The sequence below is a fragment of the Kryptolebias marmoratus genome, linkage group LG17 (genome assembly GCF_001649575.2).
Source record: "Kryptolebias marmoratus isolate JLee-2015 linkage group LG17, ASM164957v2, whole genome shotgun sequence".
NCBI classification, from domain to species: domain Eukaryota; kingdom Metazoa; phylum Chordata; class Actinopteri; order Cyprinodontiformes; family Rivulidae; genus Kryptolebias; species Kryptolebias marmoratus.
In genome coordinates this window covers 6,744,327-6,764,607 of record NC_051446.1, presented here as the reverse complement: position 1 = coordinate 6,764,607, position 20,281 = coordinate 6,744,327, and the positions used below count along the sequence as shown (strand labels likewise).

Below are 20,281 nucleotides of genomic sequence, written 5' to 3'. Positions count from 1 at the left end.
GTTCATTTTTCTTGTTAAAACTGTAAACATATTTCCTGTTTGTTGATGTTCTGAATAAAAATATAATTGGTTGTTAAAATGTTTACACAGTAAGGTATCTGCTAAATGTGTCCAAAAATGTGGAAAAGCAACTCAGGTTTTGTTAGCTGTTTGAGAAATTTTGTTCTCGCCCACTACGTTTGCTCACATCCTGTGCATCTCCTGGGGGCTAAGCCCCCTTTCTCCTTAAAACCTAGTGACGCCCCTGCCTATTGCCAAAAAATGGCTGGGTATTTTTTTTTTTTGCACTTGGACTGTTTCTTGAAGCAGTAGAAACCCTAATAAAAGTACAAAACATGCAAAAAGGGAATTTTGCATAATAGGTTCCCTTTAACAAAACTTAGAAAGAAATCATGTGAATGTACAGATTTAACAAATAACAATTTGGAATCAACCCAACTCAAGATGGCGGCTATAGCTAATTGACATTAACCAATACAGAAATGGCTATAGCTCAGTAAGTGTTACAGATATTGACCTGAAAATTGATGTGGTAGGAGCTGAGACTCATTCACGATACATACTTTATGTGTGACAGCTCAAGACTTTACAAGTACTTCCAGTTTGTTAATACTGAGTTCGGCAGCGCCTCCTGCTGTACAGCCATACATACTACCCACAAGACACAACTCATTTTTCTGTCCTTTCAGTGAGACAAATGGTGCAAAACCCCATCACGCAAAAAAGGAGGTGTGGCTTGTGAAGCAGGAATTGTGACTAACATCAGCAGTTTTGTGTGTTGCATTCACTGACTTGTGTCTGTGTTAAGAAAAAAAATCAAATAAAACGTGTCTGTGTGAAGATGTTAATACGGGTGTTTGAATTAGTTTAGCTCCAAATGTACTGGACTGATTGGGGCAAAAGTATTAGAGCAAGGGTTTTATATTTTGTAACTTGTAGAATGGAATCTGTGACCCGTACTGAAGAATCTGTGAGGTCTAATAGTAGTTTTGTATTTGTGAAAGAAAAAACTACAATTACAAAACTCCTATAGGAGTTCTCTCTGCAACTTCAACTTCACAGTTACAAGGCACAAATGGTTTTGCAGCAGAAATACCTTAATACAGTGGTTCTCAAATAGTGGGGCGATACCTGGGGGGGCGCGTGTGACCCCGGGGAACAGGGGTCACAAGCTTTTTTTTTGGGCCGTACTAGTATAAAGTGTAATTGCGCATCCACTACAGTAGGGGGCAGTGGCGCTGTCATTGTTACTTCTGTCACGTTTGCAAGCTGCCGTTAAAACCTAAAGAAGAAGAAGAAGGTTAGCTGTGTTGAGTCAACAGAAGCTCCGACTGCGTTCTGTCTATAACCTCCGTTATTCAACATAACAACGCCCAACATGGAAAAGTTTTTAACAGGGACGAAAAGAAAAGCGGAGAGAGACAAAGATGAGACAAAAGAAAGTCACCCGAAAGCTAAGACGAGGAAATACGACGAAGTGTATTTAGCCCTTGGCTTCACTGTCACTACAGTTGGAGAAGAGGAGAGACCGGTGTGTTTGCTGTGTCTAAAAATGCTCGCAGCGGACAGCATGAAGCCAAATAAATTAGCGCGTCACTTAAATACTTTACACTCCAATCATGCCGATAAGCCGCTAGAATTTTTTCAGCGAAAACGTGCTGAATATTACCAACAGTCATCCCGCTTTGTGAAGGCTACTTCAGTAAACCATCGAGCGCTATTAGCGTCATATAAGGTAGCGTACCAAATCGCGCAATGCAAAAAGCCTCACACCATAGCAGAGGAGCTGATACTGCCGGCAGCATTAGACATGGTCTCTGTCATGCTGGACGACGCCAGTGCAGCAAAACTAAAAACTATCCCTCTGTCCAATGACACTGTCGCCAGACGTATAGATGACATTGCTAACGATCTTCAAGAACAGCTGGTAGATAAACTCAAAGACAAACGTTTTGCCTTACAGTTTGATGAAGCAACTGACAGCAACAAAGACTGTCTTTTTATTGCTTATGTACGTTTTGACATGTCAAACTCCCTGTGTGAGGATCTACTTTTTTGTAAATATGTCAGAGACAGAGCCACAGCTGAAGAGCTATTCAAAATTTTGGACTCCTTTTTGACTGAGAATGGGCTAAAGTGGGAGAACTGCATTGGTGTTTGCAGTGATGGTGCACAAACCATGGCAGGGAAGAGAAAAGGACTTAGGGCACTGATCAAGACAGCCTCACCTCATGCTGAGTGGACACACTGTATTATACACAGAGAAGCACTTGCATCCAGGCAACTTTCCCCTGAATTAAGTGAGGTTATGACTGACATCATAGGTGTAGTCAATTTTATAAAGACCAGACCACTAAAAACAAGAGTCTTCTCTGCCATCTGTTAGGAGATGGGAGCTGAACATCAAGCTGTGCTCTATCACAGTGAAGCAAGGTGGTTGTCACGAGGAAAAGTCTTGTCCCGAGTTTTTGAGCTCAGAGAGCAAATAAGAGTGTTTTTGGAGCAGGAGCACAAGTATGAAGTGGCAGAAAAATTTTGTGATGAGAACTTCCTGGGAAAACTGGCCTACCTGAGTGACATATTTGGAAAGCTAAATGAACTGAATCTACAGCTTCAAGGGAAAGATAAACACATCCCTCAGGTCACAGACAAGATTAGCTCTTTCACCCGAAAGCTTGCCATGTGGAGCAGGCAACTTGATGAAGGAAACACTGATTCATTTGAGAACCTGCATGAATTCATGGACACTAATGACTATGATGCTATCTCAGTGATTCCACACATTAAGCAGCATATTTCTTCACTGATTGGATTCTTTAAAAAGTACTTCCCTGAAAACAGTTCCCAGTATGACTGGGTGAGAGACCCTTTCAGTGCACCAGCTCCAACTGGTTTCAGCTCTGCAGAAGAGGAGCAGTTCATTGACATGACGTCTGACTCCACATTGAGACTGAGTTTCACATCACAGACACTGAGTTCATTCTGGTTGAGTGTAGAGAGGCAGTATCCACTCTTAGGGGAGAAAGCTATAAGCATTCTGCTTCCTTTTTCAACATCTTACCTTTGTGAGATTGGGTTCTCTGCTGTTGCTGCACTGAAGACCAAGTACAGGTCCCAGCTAAACATTGAGCAAGAGCTGAGAGTTGCACTATCATGCTTCGAACCTCGCTTCGAAAAGCTGTGCACTGCAAAACGTGCTCATTGTAGCCATTAAACCTGACTTCCTCCTCATTTTGATCAAAAAAAGAAAGAAAAAATGAGCACAAATTGTTTAATTCATTTTTGTTTTTTAGGTTCAAGTGTTTTATATATTGTGCTCCTGAGTTAATGTTGCTGAACTGAATATAAATCAGTTATTTTTTTAGTTTTTGTAGTTTATTACTTATTATAATTATTAAATATTATTTATTGATTTGATTTAATTTTGCAATGGCGCAATTAGTTGGTCAAACATGTTTACAGTTTAAACAAGGATTTATTTATTTTTCAGGCATTGTTGCACTTAAAATCTTTTCTGACTTAAAACACGATTTAATAAAGTTATTCTTTGTAAGTTTGACCATATGTCTTTCTTTTTTTTTCTTTAATGTTAAGGATAAAATGGTATGCAGCGACGGATAGTCACGGTGGGGAGTGGGGGGCGCGAATAGTTTTCTTCTTGCTAGGGGGGGCGTAACAGAAAATAATTGAGAAGCACTGCCTTAATAGGTGATGAGTGATATGCATTTCTTCAAGAAATGTTAGGCCTTTAATTCTTTACAGGTGTTTCCAAGAAAAAAAACATTATGTATATTGTAAATAACCTGTCACCTTGTAAAGTTTACAAAGTAGACTTTACCAACAGCTAAGTGGATGAGGCTAAAAACACCACTTGACAAATCTGGCCCTGATTAACTTGAGGAGCTTAAAGCCTTATGTTGTTCAGTGTGCTTTTGTGTGTGTGTGTAGTGTGCACGTTGGTGCTCTTATTGTGACCATCTGTGCACTAATCCTGCCCCCTCCCACTGCTACTATCCTTCTTATCATCTGTCCTCCTCCACAAACAGCGGGATCATTTTACTCTCCAGGTTCTGCACATCTCTGTTGCACAGTTGGACATATTTGTGGAGAAAAGCTGAAATGACTGAAGAAACTTACCAATACTAATATTCAGACACTGGATGATGAACCAAAACCAATATTGGAGGATTTTTAGCATATATGCATATATGTTCCTGTTGTAGATTTTTTTTTTGAATTATAATTTTGAATTATATCATGGGCTGCTCTCCATCAAAAGGAAAGTTATTTCCAAAACTGGCTGAAGCACCACAAGATGTGGATCGTGGACCTGCCGAAGAGGAAGATACATGTTTAAAAACTAAAGAGAAAGAAGATGAAGTGCTGCTACTCACTGAAAAACATGATTCAACAGGAACTACATGGATTCAGCTGGACTCCAACATAATGTCTGCTAAAAATCCAGAAAACTCTAAAGAAATAGAGGTAAATCCAACACCACAGGAAATCATTTGTGATGTTAGTGAGATAGATGAAATGAAGAAAATGGATAGTCGAAAGAAAAAGAAAGGCAGTAAACGATCCACTGAAAAGCAGAGAAAGTCTTCTGTTGTTCAAAGTAAAATGGACTTTCCACCACACATGGTGAGGGCTCACCAGGCTGCCTACAATTTCCTGAACCCAAATATTTCCAAATATGAAACCCTTCTTGGCCTTCTGGACCAGGCTGCTCAGACACATATATCCCTGCAGCCCATGATAACTGCTGTGGTGATGCGGTTTGAAGAGATAAACCAGGCACTGGAGGGGATTGCTGAGGATGGGGAGCAGATGCTAATGGAACATGGGTACTGCATGGCTCTGCCTTCTGGGATGTTGGGCCAAGCTGTAAGGTCAACTAAACCCAGCACCAACATAACAAATCATTCTGATCCACCTCCAGATCATTTACAGCAACTGCTCCAACATTCAGCAGAAAAAATGAGGCAAGTTGGAGGTTCAGTTCAAACACTGGGGGACACAACACTTGTGGAGGCAGTGGAGTTTTTTTCTTCCCTTTCCAAACTGTTGGCCCAGAAGCTACAGGCAAAGCAAGCTGCAGAGCGTCGCCTGGCTCAAGTACTCACTCAGGTAGAGGGGGCAGCCATCAGGAAGTCCAATCCAGAAGATTCTGCGCTGCACAGTGAGGACAGTGGGATTGGGGGAGAGAACGAGAGTTTGGCAGGGTCTGAAAAGCAGCGTCACAATGGGAGTGCTGGATCTGGAAATTGTGGCTCTCAAATTAATATTCAGGATGCACTTGACAATTGTTCAAATCATTTAGCCAACTCAGTGGCCTGTATTGAAGATGATGAAGAAGATGAGGAGGATGAGGAGCAGGATGGGGTAGAAGAATATGAAGATGATGAAAACTGTAGACCTGAAAGAAAGAGGTCAAGCTCTTCCCCACCAGATCCCAGTCAAGCTCTTCTATATATGCAGGCTAACTGTCTTCAGAACCAGCAGCTGATACCTAAACGACCTCTGACTGCAGCCTCGTCTGAACACTCTTCATCTACCTGCAGTTTAATTCTGATGACAGAGCTACAAAAGAGCCTTAAAGAACCAGATCCAAACAATAAAACTGTGTCTGAAATACAAGGAACGAATGAGTTAAAAAGACCTAATTATAATTTGTACAGAGCTGGGCTTAGGCGGCAATACCTAAACGGGTTGAACAGAACCCTAGTGGAATCACATCGGCCATCATTACCTTCATTACCAATGTTAGCCAGTCAACCACCAAAACTCCCCTCAGTCAGAAGGCTCATCAATACCTTTAGCCAAGAGGCTGATGGGAGACCACAACAAGGCATTTCTAATGTTCCTCCTCATATGAAAAGGCCCAATAAAAACCATATTATTCTTCTTTCTAAAGCAGGTAACAGTGATAAAAAAGAGCTCATATTCAATTGCAAAAAAAACACAAACAGCTGGACTGACAGCAGAGTGGACCTTGATGTAGATAACCTACCACCTCCGCCCTTAGAGGTTCTGATGGACAAATCCTTCCAGAGTAATGAAGGCCAACCACAAAGTGAGGAACAGCTGCAGGAAGATCCAGTTCAGTACCTCCCAGTCATAAACCAGAAAACTGGAATTTACCAACGCCGGAAGATAACCATCCAGAATGTAAATATTCTACCAAACAGAGCCAACATGAAGCCAAGATCACTCACTATTAGATCTACTGGTTTTGTTGGGCCAGACACTGTCACCAGGGTGCAACATGAAGAGCTGCAACTGGAAACAGATGTGGATCAAGAAACTGAGAAAGCCAACAATCTCTACCAGCAGGAAGGGAAGATTATTCACCTGTGCAATGCAACTAAATATCCTGACAAGACAAGTTATGTTCAGTTCGTTCAAGCCAGAATGGGTCAGAGGTTTGAAAACCAGACATGTGAATCTGAGATGTCTTCTTGCAGTCTGCCTGTGACAACACCACCTGTCTCCAGAGTCCGCTTACCACCATCATGTCCTTCTGTGTGTCACAGATTTCCAAGTCCCCCTGCATTTAAGCCTCAGTCCACCTCTGGATTTTCATCTCACTCCAGTTCTCCACAAACAATAATACATGCAGCTGAAAATACCACTGAAAAGATTACCCCATCTGTGTCTTTTCAAGATGCTCGCTCATTCTTCTCTCGAAATGAGCTGCAAAATTCTCAAATGTGCCTCTTTTTCAATAGTCCTGTTCCTCCCAGAGCACAGAGAGAAGCCTCCCGAGGCAGGTTGCTCACAAGACAAACAAATGGCTCAACCCTTCGCACCCAGTCTGAACAAAGGTCCATTGGGATATCCCACACAGAGTCTGAAACCAATTTGGATTCCAGGCAGGCCAGGGCAAGTGAGACTGCACAAAATAAAGGTATGTGCATGAAAAATTTCAAAATTGAAATTCTGCGATCAAACTGCTGTCCTTTGTAGATGCTTCTTGCCTTAACCCTCCTGTGGTTTTGGGTCAAATGGACCCAAAGTTACAAAGGTCTTCCTCTCTTCAGTTACTAGGGCCTCAGGAGGGTTAAACAAGACTACTTTTAAAAAAATATGACAGGATAGCCTTGTCTTTACTGTATGAGTGCTGCAAAAGATAATAAAAATTCACATCATAACCCCAAGTTTATAAAACTTCTGAACACTATTTATCAGTCACCAGGATTACAGAGAATGTAACACAAACCTTGTTTAATATAAAATAAAATAAATGCTTCAACATATTAATCTGGAAGACAGATCATACTGATCTGCCTCAGAGTCATCGAGTCCACTTTATTGAAAACTAGTTTTATCACTATAATTCACTTGCCCGCCACTGAATGGTCCTGTTTGTATGTGTTTGTTTGTCTGTATTGCTTGCAAAATAGCTCATATTATTATTATTATTATTATTATTATTATTATTATTATTATTATTATTAATAATAATAATAATAATAATAATAATAATAATAAACGTGCGATTTGCATTTAATGGAGATATGAAGGAATTTTTTGTCCCATTGGTTATTAGCTTATTGTACCTCTTATGGCAGCACAAATAATGTATATGTATGAGTATATATATATATATATATATATATATAATTTAAAAAACACTTCCATCTCACCCTCTTTGTTCCGCATGGGCAGTTCCACTTTCACTTCAAGCTTGACAAGTTTGGGTCCTCTACCAGAGGCCTGGGAGCTTGAGGGTTCTACGCAGTATCTTTGCTGTTCCTAGGTCTGTGCTCTTCTGGACAGAGACCTCTGAGGTTGTTCCTGGGATCTGTTAGAGCCACTCTTCCAGTTTAAGTGCCCCAATGACCACTGGTACCACTGAGGCCTTGATTTTCCACAACTTCTCTATTTCCTCTTTCAGCCCTTGGCATTTCTCAAGCTTCTCATGCTCCTTCTTCCTGATGTTACAGTCGCTTGGGACTGCTATATGCACCACTACTGCTTTCTTCTGTATTTTATCTATCACCACAATGTCTGATTGGTTAGGCATCACCTGTTTGTCAGTCTGGATCAGGAAGTCCCACAGTATTTTAGCTCTGCCATTCTCCACCACCTTAGGTGGAGTTTCCCACTTTGACTGTGGGGCTTCTTGTACACTATCCCAGCCACTTGGTTATGGCATTTCATATATGCTTTGCCTGCTAGACTGTCTCAGGGGCATCTTTACACCGCCTGCATCTTGGGTCCTGCCTTGTATGATAGACCCCAGCCTCTATTGTTCTTGTGCTGAGGGCCTGCTCTTGTGCTGCCATGATTGGTGCTTCTGTGCCGTTCTTCAGTCCAGCCCTTTCTAGGCACTGGTAGAATTTGCTTTGTCAATCTGCCAGTGGTACATGCTTTGTTCTGGTGCAGAATATGTCCCTGTAGAACTTTAAGGTGAACAGTTCAATTAAATTTAATTCAGTTCATTTATACAGCTCCAAATCACAACAAAAGTTATCTCAGGGCACTGTACAGAAACATTCAAATACATTGTAAAAAGCTAATTAGTAAAAAGTACCTATCTAAAGAAGCCAACACATTGTTTTAAACCTTCACTTCATCACCATGTGCCATCCTGAGCAAGCACACATCTCTTTTAACAGGAAGAGACTTCCAGCACAACCTGGCTGAGTGGAAATGTGATACAAGAGGACAGGAAAGAGATACAGACAAACTTTTTAAAAAGTTTTTGGACAGCCAGATAAAGAATTACAATAGTCTAGCCTAGACGTGATAAATGCATGAACCAGTTTTTCTGTATCATTTAGAGACAAGATGTTTCTAATTTTAGTGATATTACGTAGGTGGAAAAAAGCAGTCCTGGTAACATTTTTAATGTGGGGGTTAAACGACATCAAAAATAGAACCAGATCTAGAGTAAAATGAAGAGAATGAGTAAATTTTTGGACATTTTGGGTAAAACCAACTGACTATTAAATTATTAAAGCTAACACTTTTAACATCTACATGAAAATTGAAATTCTCCACTATTATGACTTTATCAGTATTCAATAATGAGTCAGATAAAAAATCTGAGAATTTCAACAAAAATTAAGAAAACAGTGAAGTAGTAAAATATATTCTTCCGTTTGCCAAAAAGTCCTGTTGAGCAACACCTAACTTAATCCTGATTAGATCAGCCTTCAAGTTTTACTGTCCAGCCTTGCAGAGACATCAGATCCTTGACTTGCTTCTCAACATAATCCACTCATTCTTCTTGTTCTCCCTCTGATACAGGTTTGATGACAGAAAGCTGAGATGCACCCAGCGCTGTGAAAACAACCTTGAACTCCAGCTCGTATTGCTCAGGTTTTAAACAAAAAGAAATAAGAGCAGGATTATGGATGTAAAGATTTCTGCTGTTTATACTCTTTGTCCTTGTTATAGTTTTAGAAAAAAATACTACAGTAGGTTCCACTGGTCTCGTATTAAAAATAGGTGTATTTTCTGTTTTAGAACAACTGAAATGCATTTTTTTTGTTTATTGTCTGAAAAATTAATATTTCATTGAGGAAAACTTATTTTAGAATGAATGTGTAGCATGAATAATCACCCTTTTTCATGACCTCTGACCTATTGTCGTCTTTCAGTAACTATTCCATGATAAGTTCATTCTGACCTGAGTGAATCTTGATTGTTTTGGGACACACGTATACACTTGTGGACATCTAATCAGTTATTCACAGATGGTTTACATACTTTCCTAAAGATTTTATTGCTGAAATTAGATATGTTTATGTGATTACTAAGAAGATTGTTTACATGTTTACCTAAGGCAGAGTGAGATAAAGCCTTTCTGTAACCCCAAGGTCTTTCAGCCCAGCAATCCGAATGTCCTAGTTGAGAAAGCCTTGACGGGGTACTGCAATTGTCAGTTCGTTCTGCAGTTTGTTAGCTGTACATTTTTGTGTTCATCATGTGAAGACCTTCTTCCCCTTGTTTGTCTTTTTATTTTTATTTTTGAGAAAAAACTAAACAATTTAACTCAGTGTTTTGTAGATTCAACAGAGAAAACTGTAAAGAGAAACTTAAGTTGAAAACAACATTTTAAACTTCAAGTGAATTGTTTTAGTGTGTGTGTTGCCTGTCACCTGACTTGTGCTGCATCAGCTGTCTCCTCTGCTGACCCTCTGTAAACATCACTGCAACCTCAGGTGAACATGGATAGGAAGCTGACCACTGACTCTGAACAGACTCTGAGCCTTAACCTGCCTCTGTGTCGTGGTCCTGTCGAGGCCTGAGCAGCCTTCAAGTTCCCCATAGATGAAGTGATGGCTGGCTCTCCACAGCTTCTAAACCTGTGAAGCACTTATAACCCTGTGTGATGAGAAAGATAAAAGAAGAAGCAATTTTGGGTCAGGCTATTTCATTTTAACTCATGCAAATTGATAAATAACATTTATCTATTATTTTTTGTTTTGTCTTTATTGTTTATTGTTGATTATATTGTATTGATGTAGATTAATTTTGTAATAATAACTTAAAGACAAGACTTATTCGGTGTAAGTATTTTAATATTGGTTCCCTGTAATTTATAAATTCAGCTTCAGCTGTTGAGATATAATAATGATAAGGGTGAAGAGATGAAATAGTCTAAAGATGAGTTCTGTAAGGTATAATAAATCTGTTGTTTGGTCAGTCTGTTTCGTTTCGTTATATGTGGTAAGTTGAAAAAAAGGCTATCACCCTTCCTTTTCCTCATGTATCTGCTGCAAAAGTAATTCTATAATGTATATTAAATTGTACCTTTAAGTCATATTTACATTATTTGTTAAAATATTCACTTGTACTAATAAATCTCCAAATGTCTTTTTTTGTTCCTGTAAAACAGAACTTGTCAGATTTATTACTACTACAGAAAAAAAACCACAAAAAGCTCTGGATTACCTAAATAGTTTACCTAATAATTATTTACACTGCACTCATATTTGTTTGGTATTTTTTTTCTTTTTTTCTTTATATTTTCAGTTTTAAGTAAAAACTGTAATTAGAGCTGCACAGCAAACAAAGGAAAACTTTATTCATAACACTTTGGGTCTCTGCCATTCTTCAGACAAACAAACTCTAAAAACACAGAGACTATTGTGAAAAAAAAAAAAAAAAACCTCACAGCCAATGGAGATGTGCAGGATCAACTGAAATCAGGGCTTTGTCGCCGGACACGAAATACAGAAAGGGTGGGTGTCAGGGGTGGAAATTAAAATTTTTACCAACCACTCAAACATTTTACCAGCCACTATTTTCCTTTTTTGTGTGCAACGCTTACTTTATTTAGAAACCCCACCAGTACAATCAAATTATATAAATCATATGATTTATTTTTAACTCTGTCAGAAAAAAACATTTAGAGTAAAGAAGTTTACCATACAAATGTACTTGGACTGATTTAACACAGGACATCAGCAGCAGCAAAACGAGCCAGTCACAGAACTCGCTATTGTCATTTCTTTTCCATTTTTCATTAGTTAAAAAACTGCTGTTTAACTTTTGGTTCTTCCTTTGACTCCTCTTGAGAAACGTCTTTGTTGTCTGCCACCTGCTTAACTCCCAAAATGTATCGTCACATTGCTAAAACCATAGACATAAACACGTAGAACCCTCATTGAGCGGGCTGGCCCGTGGCAGCGATACGTCAGCCCGTCCGCCATATTGGATGTGGCAGACCTGCCCTTTAACTAATACAAGAAAACGGATTGAACTTCATACAGCACCGTTCTACAAAGTGTTTTAAGTTAATGCCTGGCATTTACACACACTAATATATTTGGAAAACAAACAGACACCAAAGACAACGTTTGTAACTTTTAACTAGATTACTAAAAATGTTTACTCCTTAAATTTTTATGGTAAGCACCAAACCAACATGTATGCTTTTAAGTGTTTAGAGCTACTAACATGTATAACACTATTACTGTGGTGATAAATATAGAAGTATTCATTTACATTTATTCTGTCTCCGGAAATGTCGCTGCAATGTGGATTTTCTGAATAAAGAGCACAAACTTTCACATTTAACTGATTTTGATTAATTGGTTTTATATTCAAATCGATGAACATATATACACCAATATAGTTATACAGGGGGTGAGTGTATTGAACATTTATCTATATCTATACAGGGGGCATTAATGAACCTATATACATTTTTACACTCACACAATATACATACATATATCCACTCCACACACACACACACACACACCAGTGCCTTCTCCACAAGACCACCAAAGCAGGTTGGTAAATAGCTATGATCACACACTAAAGCAGGAATGTTGGCAAAAGGGGATGGAAGCTCTTCAGTTTCTTCTGCTGCTGGAGAAGAGGACATCTCAAAAGCAGACAGGGACACAGTCTCATCCTGTGCTGCCACATTTCCTGATGTGCTTGGAGACACACCGCACTGCTCCATCAAATGTCAGAAGACGGCCTGGAACTGACTGGCTGAAGGGTTGTTTTTCCAGCTCCCTAAAACACACACAAACACCACATTTACACACAGTTACCCAGATAATATGCATACATAGAGACAAACCACATGATAAAAAAAATCGGAAATCCTTACCTGATTTCCTGATTGAATTAAAGAAGAGAGTAGCTAGTTCTTATTACTCACAACATTAGATACAGGCGGGGTTCAGCCTCTTGGGCAAGCTGGGGACAGTTCTGACGGGGGTCTCCTGTGCCTTTTTTGAAAAAGGAAAAAACACATTTTCTATATAGTACGGTATTGAATTATAGCCTCCTTACAGCATAGTGCTACACCTACCCTGTGGAGATGAGCTGGGAAACAGACGACTGAAGGAACAGCTCTAGCTCTGAACCTGACTGTCTGATCGGTCCTGTCAAAGGTCTCTGGCCTGAAATGCTCACTGCAGACCATGGATGACAGACTAGCAGAAAACTCTTCCTTTCTGACAGCCGTTTCCCATTGCTTCCTCAGCTCTTTGTCTTCGGGAAACCTATATAGGTTTGAAAAAAGTTTGCTAAGTAACTAACAACAATCAGAGTAGTTACTTCGGGTTAATAGAGTTAAACAGATGCATCTGGGAAACAATCCTAATAAGATGTGAAAAGACACATCACCTCAAAAGTATCAAGCCAAAACACCCCAAGATTGTCTGAAGTTAATTCCTGTTTTGAAGTATTTATCCCCCCGCTACGCCTGCAGACGTCTGTATGAAGCGGGTGCACAGAAAACACTTCCTGCGATGCAGTGACAGCCATTTCCTGTCCCAGAGGTCACACACTGAAGGAACACAGGTGGGATTAAAGGCCTACTGCATCTGAAAACTCATAATAACTTTGAAGTACTCCTCTTACTTTCAGGAACTCTTCCATACAGCTTAAAACATTATATTCTACTCAATCAGTAAATAACATATTAAAATCATGATAAACAACACACTCCTACTCTTATAATTAAATTCTTAAAACTAATGCTAATGACTCAAACTAATGTTAAATGAATCAAATGAATGTTAAAATAATACTGAATATAGAGCTAAATAGTCAAGATTAATAAAGTTTTAAAACTTCTGTTTCATGATTAATACTGCTCAAGCTACATTATACGTTTTCCCTCTAATACTGATTCTGAACATAACACTGATATAAATCTTGAAAAGAATGAACAAAAACATTTAGATTATATATGCAGACATGCTGTTCTTCTTATTATTAAAATACTGTTTAGCAAGACTGTGGTTTTGTTCACCTCGACAAAAGTCAGCAAATTCTGTCCGTATAATGACAATATAAAGGCCAAATACAATCAGAAGTATTTTTTCGTTCTTACCAGTGGCGGCTGGCCAATAGAGGGCGCACGGGCGCCGCCCCACCACTCATATTATCTTGAATAAGACGTAAAAAAGAAAAAAACAAAAAAGTAAAATAAAAATATTTTGAAATATATGTGTATATATTTTTAGTTGTGTAAGATAAATATTTTATAGGTAATAAAATCTTATGTGCTAAATGTTATCATGAATAATTTATTTATAGCCTGGAAGAAATTATTTTGGAACTAGATCTTATTTAGAATGAACATGTTGGTACAACACCTCCCAAAACTTACGGAAGCGCATTGCTATCACGCAGGGGAAAAAAAAAATCGAACGCTATCACGTTAAAACGTGATACGTATCTTGTTTAAACGTGATACGTATCTTGTTAAAACGTGATAATTTTCTTGTTAAAACGTGATACGTATCTTGTTTAAACGTAATAATTTTATGTCCAGGAAGTGGCGGCATTATGCTAGGCTAGTACAGTGGCTAACAGGAATTGGTCAGGTTTCCCTTCATGTTTGGTCTACACGGATACGGATGCTGCTTTGCACTGTGGTTAAAACCATTAATAGTATGCGTACTCTGACCAGGATCCTAAACAGAACGGGACTGCACAGAAGGAAACGTCAGTCCGGTCCTCTAGCTGTGGCGGCGTTCCGAACTGACTGTCTGGATCAAAGCTGAAGTTGGCTTCCGATTGTAGCTTCTGATTTGGGAAATGGCTAAAGAGCGATTATAACGGAGACTCAGCTGTATTTGCTGAACATTTTCTTTTTAATAGGTGAATAACGACAACGGCTGTTCGTAACCAAGCAACCGAAATCAACAGAAGGCTAGATAGCGGCAAAAGACAAAACTAGATCCTGTTAAGAATTCTTCAAAATAAAAGACTTCCTCTCTCCAAAATAAATCATAAATAAAGCTTTGAATTTAATTATTTTTCACGTCACCTTTTTGTAATTATGTACAATCAAGTTAAATTCTGTGAATAATAATAATCATTGTACATAATTATTTTGGAGAGAGGAAGTCTTTTATTTTGAAGATTAGCCATTTCCTGAATCAATAGCTACAATCGGAAGCCAACTTCAGCTTAAGAACCAAACATGTGCCCAGCTGTTTAAAAATGGATCCAGGGATATGAAACCACATTGAGTTTTGTTGTAGAATAAAAGTTTGGTCCTAAGTATACCAACCATGGCTTCAAAATCCAATGCATTTATACCACCTTTCTCATATTTTTTAACAAGTTGGGACCTTTTAATATAGTGAGTCTTGTTTTTCCACAAAAACTGAAAAATTATGGAGTTGGCTTTCCTTATGTTTTGTGGTGATATATACATGGAATGACATGGATAAACAATCTTGGAAACGCCATCTGCTTTAGTCAACAGGTTTCTTCCAAAAATAGTAAAATCCCTTGTCAACCAACGGCTAAGATTTTTTTTCATATCTACTAAGCAGTCTGAAATGTTAACATCTTCTCTTCTAGTTGTGTTCTTAGATACTAATACACCCAAATATTTAACCTCATTTTTAACCTTAATTTCTTGAATGATTTTATGAATACAACTATGAATGGGAAGAATCTCACATTTTTTAATGTTAAGTCCTAGACCTGATGCCTTAAAGAAAAATGAAATTTTATGAAGGGCTTTTTCAACCATGAAATCATTTTTCAAAAACAATGCTGTATCATCCGCAAATTGGCTAATCTTAAATTCTCTGTCAAAAATGTTAATTCCCTGTAATTCAGGGCTACTAATAATTTGAAGGGCTAATAATTGAGTAGTTAAGATGAACAATTTTGGGGAAATAGGACAACCCTGGCGAATGCCTCGCTGGATCTTGAATCTAGAAGTTAGACCTGGATTTAAAGAGACTAAGCTATAAATATCATTATAAAACATCCTAATTAATCCGCAAAATGAATCCCCAAAACCCCAAAACTTTAAAGCATCTATCAAAAAGGCATGTTTGATTGTGTCAAACGCCTTGTAGAAATCAAGGAACAAGATCAGACTGTCATTATCAAGGTAGTCACAATAATCTAACATATCAAATACCAATCTAATATGATTGTGTATGTTTCTCCCTCTAACAAAGGCTGATTGACTTTCATCAATTATGTCCTTAAGTCCTTTATTCAGGCGTTCAGCAAAAACATGAGATAAATTTTATAATCAGTGCACAGCAGAGTGATGGGTCTCCAGTTATCCAAAATGTGCATATCTTTGTTAGGTTTTGGAATTAAGGTAATTATACCTTGTTTCATTCTGTTAGAGAGATTACCTGTCAAGATGCATTCTAAGAAAGCTTTATTGAGCATATCTCTAATCTCCTTCCAAAAGAATCTATAAAATTCGGTTGTTATTCCGTCCAAGCCAGGCGACTTTCCAGGGGACATCTTCAAAATAGCCTTATCTAACTCTTCAAGTTCAATTTGTTTTTCCATAATTTGCTTAAAATCTAAGTCAATGGCTTTCTTGAATTCTCTAATAGTGTTTAAAAACATACAGGAATTTGTCTCAGAATAGTTAGATTTGTATAAGTTACAGTAAAAGTTATGTATTTCTCTATTAATCTGTGTTTCATCTTCTGAATTATGCTGGTGTAGATTCTCAGTCATCCAGCCCATGGTAAATTCAAAAAAGTTAAAAAACAAAGTGAGTCACCTGCACTCATGTGACCAGAGTGGCCCATTAGTGAGTCAGACAAACAATGACCCTAACGAGCCTCTATTGTTAGGAGAGTGAGAACAATTTGCAAGCAATCCAGCTTACATCACATCTCAGCTTTAAAAGCTCAACTCCACGCTCTCTATTTCTGAATTGAGAAAGCTCCTCGGATGAGAAGCGAAACGTCTTCAACTACAGAATAGAAGTCCAGTTGTTTTTGTTTTTTTAACTTTTTTGAATCTGAAAAAGATCTACAATGTCTCCTCAATTCCTCTTATAAGAATGATTTGACCTTCTACCAGTTCATAACACTTTTATTCAATCTAATGATCTGCAGGCTGATTTAAATATATAGGATTTCAATTTCATAGCAAGTAATTCCTTTACTCCTAATTCAAATTCAAAACAAATTTTGCTGTCCTCTGTGTAGACATCTTTAGGAATTTTTATGACCTATTTGTTCTGCGTCTGTAGATCACCACAATTTTTGATCATCACCCATAGAACAATGTGCAATTCCTATTCCACTATTTCTAAATTTTGACTAAATGCCAAAGTATCCCAGATTGTAAATCTGCCTCCTTGTGGTGTTGTTTCCTAAACCAAACAAAACAAAACAAAACAAACAAAAAAAAAACAATTACAAAATGACATAAGATCATTGGTCTGTTAAAAATCAGACACTAAACTCTAAAATTTCCTGCTTGTTAATGAGGCATCCAAATGCTGCAACAATTCAGTTCAGTTATTTATATAGTGCCTATTTACACCAACCGTAACTCCAGGGCACTGTACAAAAACAATAACGTAAATTATAAAAGCCAATTAGTGAAAGTTCTCTATCTAATGAAGCCAGCAGATTGAGCTGAATATTCAGTTCTTCGCAGTCTCCCATCCTGAGCAGCATGTTGATGACAGTGGGAAGNAAACTGGAGGTGGAGGTGGGCTGAAGTTCGGCCGGCGAACGGATGGGGCCATGATGGAAATCCTTTTAAACGAAGGCTTGCTCGCTGATGGGATAAGCTGGAGGCACAGTCGGACGCTGATGGGCTGAGATGGAGGCGCGGTCTGATGCTGATAGGCTGGAGTGGAGGTGCTTGATGCAGCAATTAGATGCAGGTGAGGCTGAAGCAGGTCTTCCAGTCTGAATTTACGCCTAGGCTTCATTACCAAAACCAGAATTCTCCAAAAGAGTGTTATTGAATTTCCAAATACGAGTAAGACCAGGATCAGACCTTGAAAACAGAAGAGATATAGAAATAACACAATGATCGGTTAAAGGTCAAGCAGAGATATCACACTTACTAATATGATTTATCAAGGAACAAGAACAGAGCCAGTAATCTATTCTAGAACTTAAGCCATTCCGAGAGGCACTAAACTAGGAAAACTGAGAAGTTCCAGGGTTTTTAACTCTCCAGTAGTCAATCAAATTTGCACTATTCATCAATTTAATAATCAGGTCATCATATTTATGAGACCGAACCCGAGGTGGATTTCTGTCTAACCAAAGATCAGGCACCAAATTAAAATCTCCTCCCACTATAATTTTATCGGTTGAATAAGAATGCATACTATCTGTAATACGTTTACACAAGTCAGATATCAAATCGTCACCTTCTTAAAATAATTGCCTAAGTCATTTTTTGCAATGTTTCAGGAAACACAAAAAACTGAACAATTTGTTGATTGTTGAGATGATTTAGGCAAAAAAAAATTTTTTTTTTAAAATGACTTAGGCAATTATTTTAAGAAGGTGACAAAATTCTTATTTTGACTAATGACTAATAACTTTACCTGGAAATCTGTTAAACAGAATCATAACACCAGCTGAGTGTGACGTTCCATGACTGACAAATAATGAATCACCCCACTGTAACTTCCAAAAATGTACATCATCTTTAACAGAATGCGTTCCTTGTAGGAAAACACAATTAGCTTTTTGCTCTTTACAAAAAAGAAAAACAGCTTTTCGTAAGACTAAATTTGCATGTCTTTCAAAACATGAGTTAAAAGCTCAGCCAGAGACTGCTACAACAAGATGTTCCACACTATAACAAAATATTTAGCTCTATCTACTTAAAAAAATTAAGGCAACTATTTGCATAATTTATTTATGTTGATCAAGCAAGTTTGTTCTTTGTTTAAAGTACTTATTTCTTTACATGAAAAATAAAATTCATGAAAAAGTTAACTTAATCTTGTCAAGCAGATTAAACAACACTAAACTTTGTATGTAATACTCAACTGTTTTTGATGTAGTAAATAAAATTTGCAAGTAAAAGCAACTTTATTCCATTATGTAGATCAAACGAAAAAGCTTTGTAAAAATTACTTATTTTTTTAATGTAGTAAATGAAATTAGCAAGTATAACCAACTTCTTTTTTTAATTTAGATCAAAATTAAACTGTATAAATTACTTAAATTTTTTTATGTATTTAATAACTTTTTAACGTAGAATTAATTTTATTATGTACTGTATATTTATATGTATATGTATGTGTGTGTGAAAATATGTATTGTGTGTGTGTATAAATGTATAGGTTCATTAATGCCCCCTGTATAGATATAGATAAATGTTCAATACCCCCCATCCCCTGTATAAATATATTAGTGTATATATGTTCTTTGATTTGAATATAAAACAATTAATCAAAATCAGTTAAATGTGAAAGTTTGTGCTCTTTATTCAGAAAATGTCAGAAGGGGGGGGAGACGGAGGCGAACCCACTACGCAGACTCATAGTAAGAATGAAAGAAAACTATTAATTTACCTTAAATAAACAAACAAAAAGGCTGACGTGGCAGCAAAACTAACATTAACAAAATACAAAAACAAGTGGCATGGCATGGCATGGCATGGCATGGCAAGATGAGCAGACAAACGGAATGATTCAGTAGAGAGTGATGAAAAGTGACCAGTTCTTAAAGGCAGAGGATAATGAGGAAAATGGGCACAGGTGAGTAAGAATGATTACTAACAGGTGGAGATGGGCGTGGCAGACATGATAGGAAAAGTACTGGGGAGGTGGATAGTGACAGGGCATGAACTCAAAGGACAACCAAACCAAAACCAGACCAACACAAAACACCAATAATCATGACAGAAAACCCACATTGCATCTACATTACAGGATCTGGTTATTACAGACGCAGATTAAATGTTAAATTAATATTTCTATATTTATTACCACAGTAATAGTGTTACACACTAAACACTCAAAAGAATACATGTTGGTTTGGTGCTTACCATAAAAATTTACCAAAAAAAACATCTTTGGTGTCTGTTTGTTTTATTAGTGTGTAAATGACAGGCATTAACTTAAAACAATTTGTAGAACGGTGATTCATAAAGTTCAGTTCATTTCCTTGGAGTAGTTAAAGGGCAGGTCTGCCACATCTAAAATGGCGGACGCTCTGACGTTCTGGGACATAGGAGGCAATCATACATTTTATTACAGTATTTAAAAGAAAGTTGCCTAAATTGAAAATGACAGTAAGTATTCACCATAAGTAATGACATACATTTCTATACTTAAATAAATATTCTTAGGCTATAAAATTTGAAAAATTACCCTTATTTCTTCTCTTGTGTCTTTCATAACTCTTTCCGTTTTGAAACGTAATGTTATGCATATAACTACTGTTCCCTGAAGGAGAGGAACGAGGTACAACATATGTACTATGGGATATCACGCTCCCGCGTGTCCTGGCTGAAGACACCTTTAATCACGCCTTTAGGCAAATGACGTGATGACGTGATGACGACAAGTGACAGGCCCTGCCTGCACTAT

At 37.7% G+C, this 20,281-nt stretch overlaps 3 protein-coding genes across 3 annotated transcripts; all 3 read left to right on the top strand.

Annotated features, from left to right (window-relative positions):
- Positions 1-1,344: 1,344 nt before the first annotated feature.
- On the top strand, positions 1,345-2,422 carry LOC119617856 (SCAN domain-containing protein 3-like). Its single transcript, XM_037980654.1, has one exon. It carries the CDS (start codon positions 1,379-1,381, stop codon positions 2,384-2,386), a length of 1,008 nt encoding a protein of 335 aa, XP_037836582.1. The 5' UTR covers positions 1,345-1,378; the 3' UTR covers positions 2,387-2,422.
- LOC108249977 (zinc finger BED domain-containing protein 5-like) lies at positions 2,372-3,246 on the top strand. Its single transcript, XM_017439652.3, has one exon. The coding sequence runs from the start codon at positions 2,390-2,392 to the stop codon at positions 3,212-3,214; it is 825 nt and encodes a 274-aa protein (XP_017295141.2). The 5' UTR covers positions 2,372-2,389; the 3' UTR covers positions 3,215-3,246.
- Positions 3,247-4,059: 813 nt separating this feature from the next.
- LOC108249976 lies at positions 4,060-9,338 on the top strand. The gene is made up of 2 exons (XM_017439651.3): positions 4,060-6,910; positions 9,259-9,338. Exons 1-2 carry the CDS (start codon positions 4,258-4,260, stop codon positions 9,276-9,278), a joined length of 2,673 nt encoding a protein of 890 aa, XP_017295140.1. The 5' UTR covers positions 4,060-4,257; the 3' UTR covers positions 9,279-9,338.
- Positions 9,339-20,281: the final 10,943 nt, after the last annotated feature.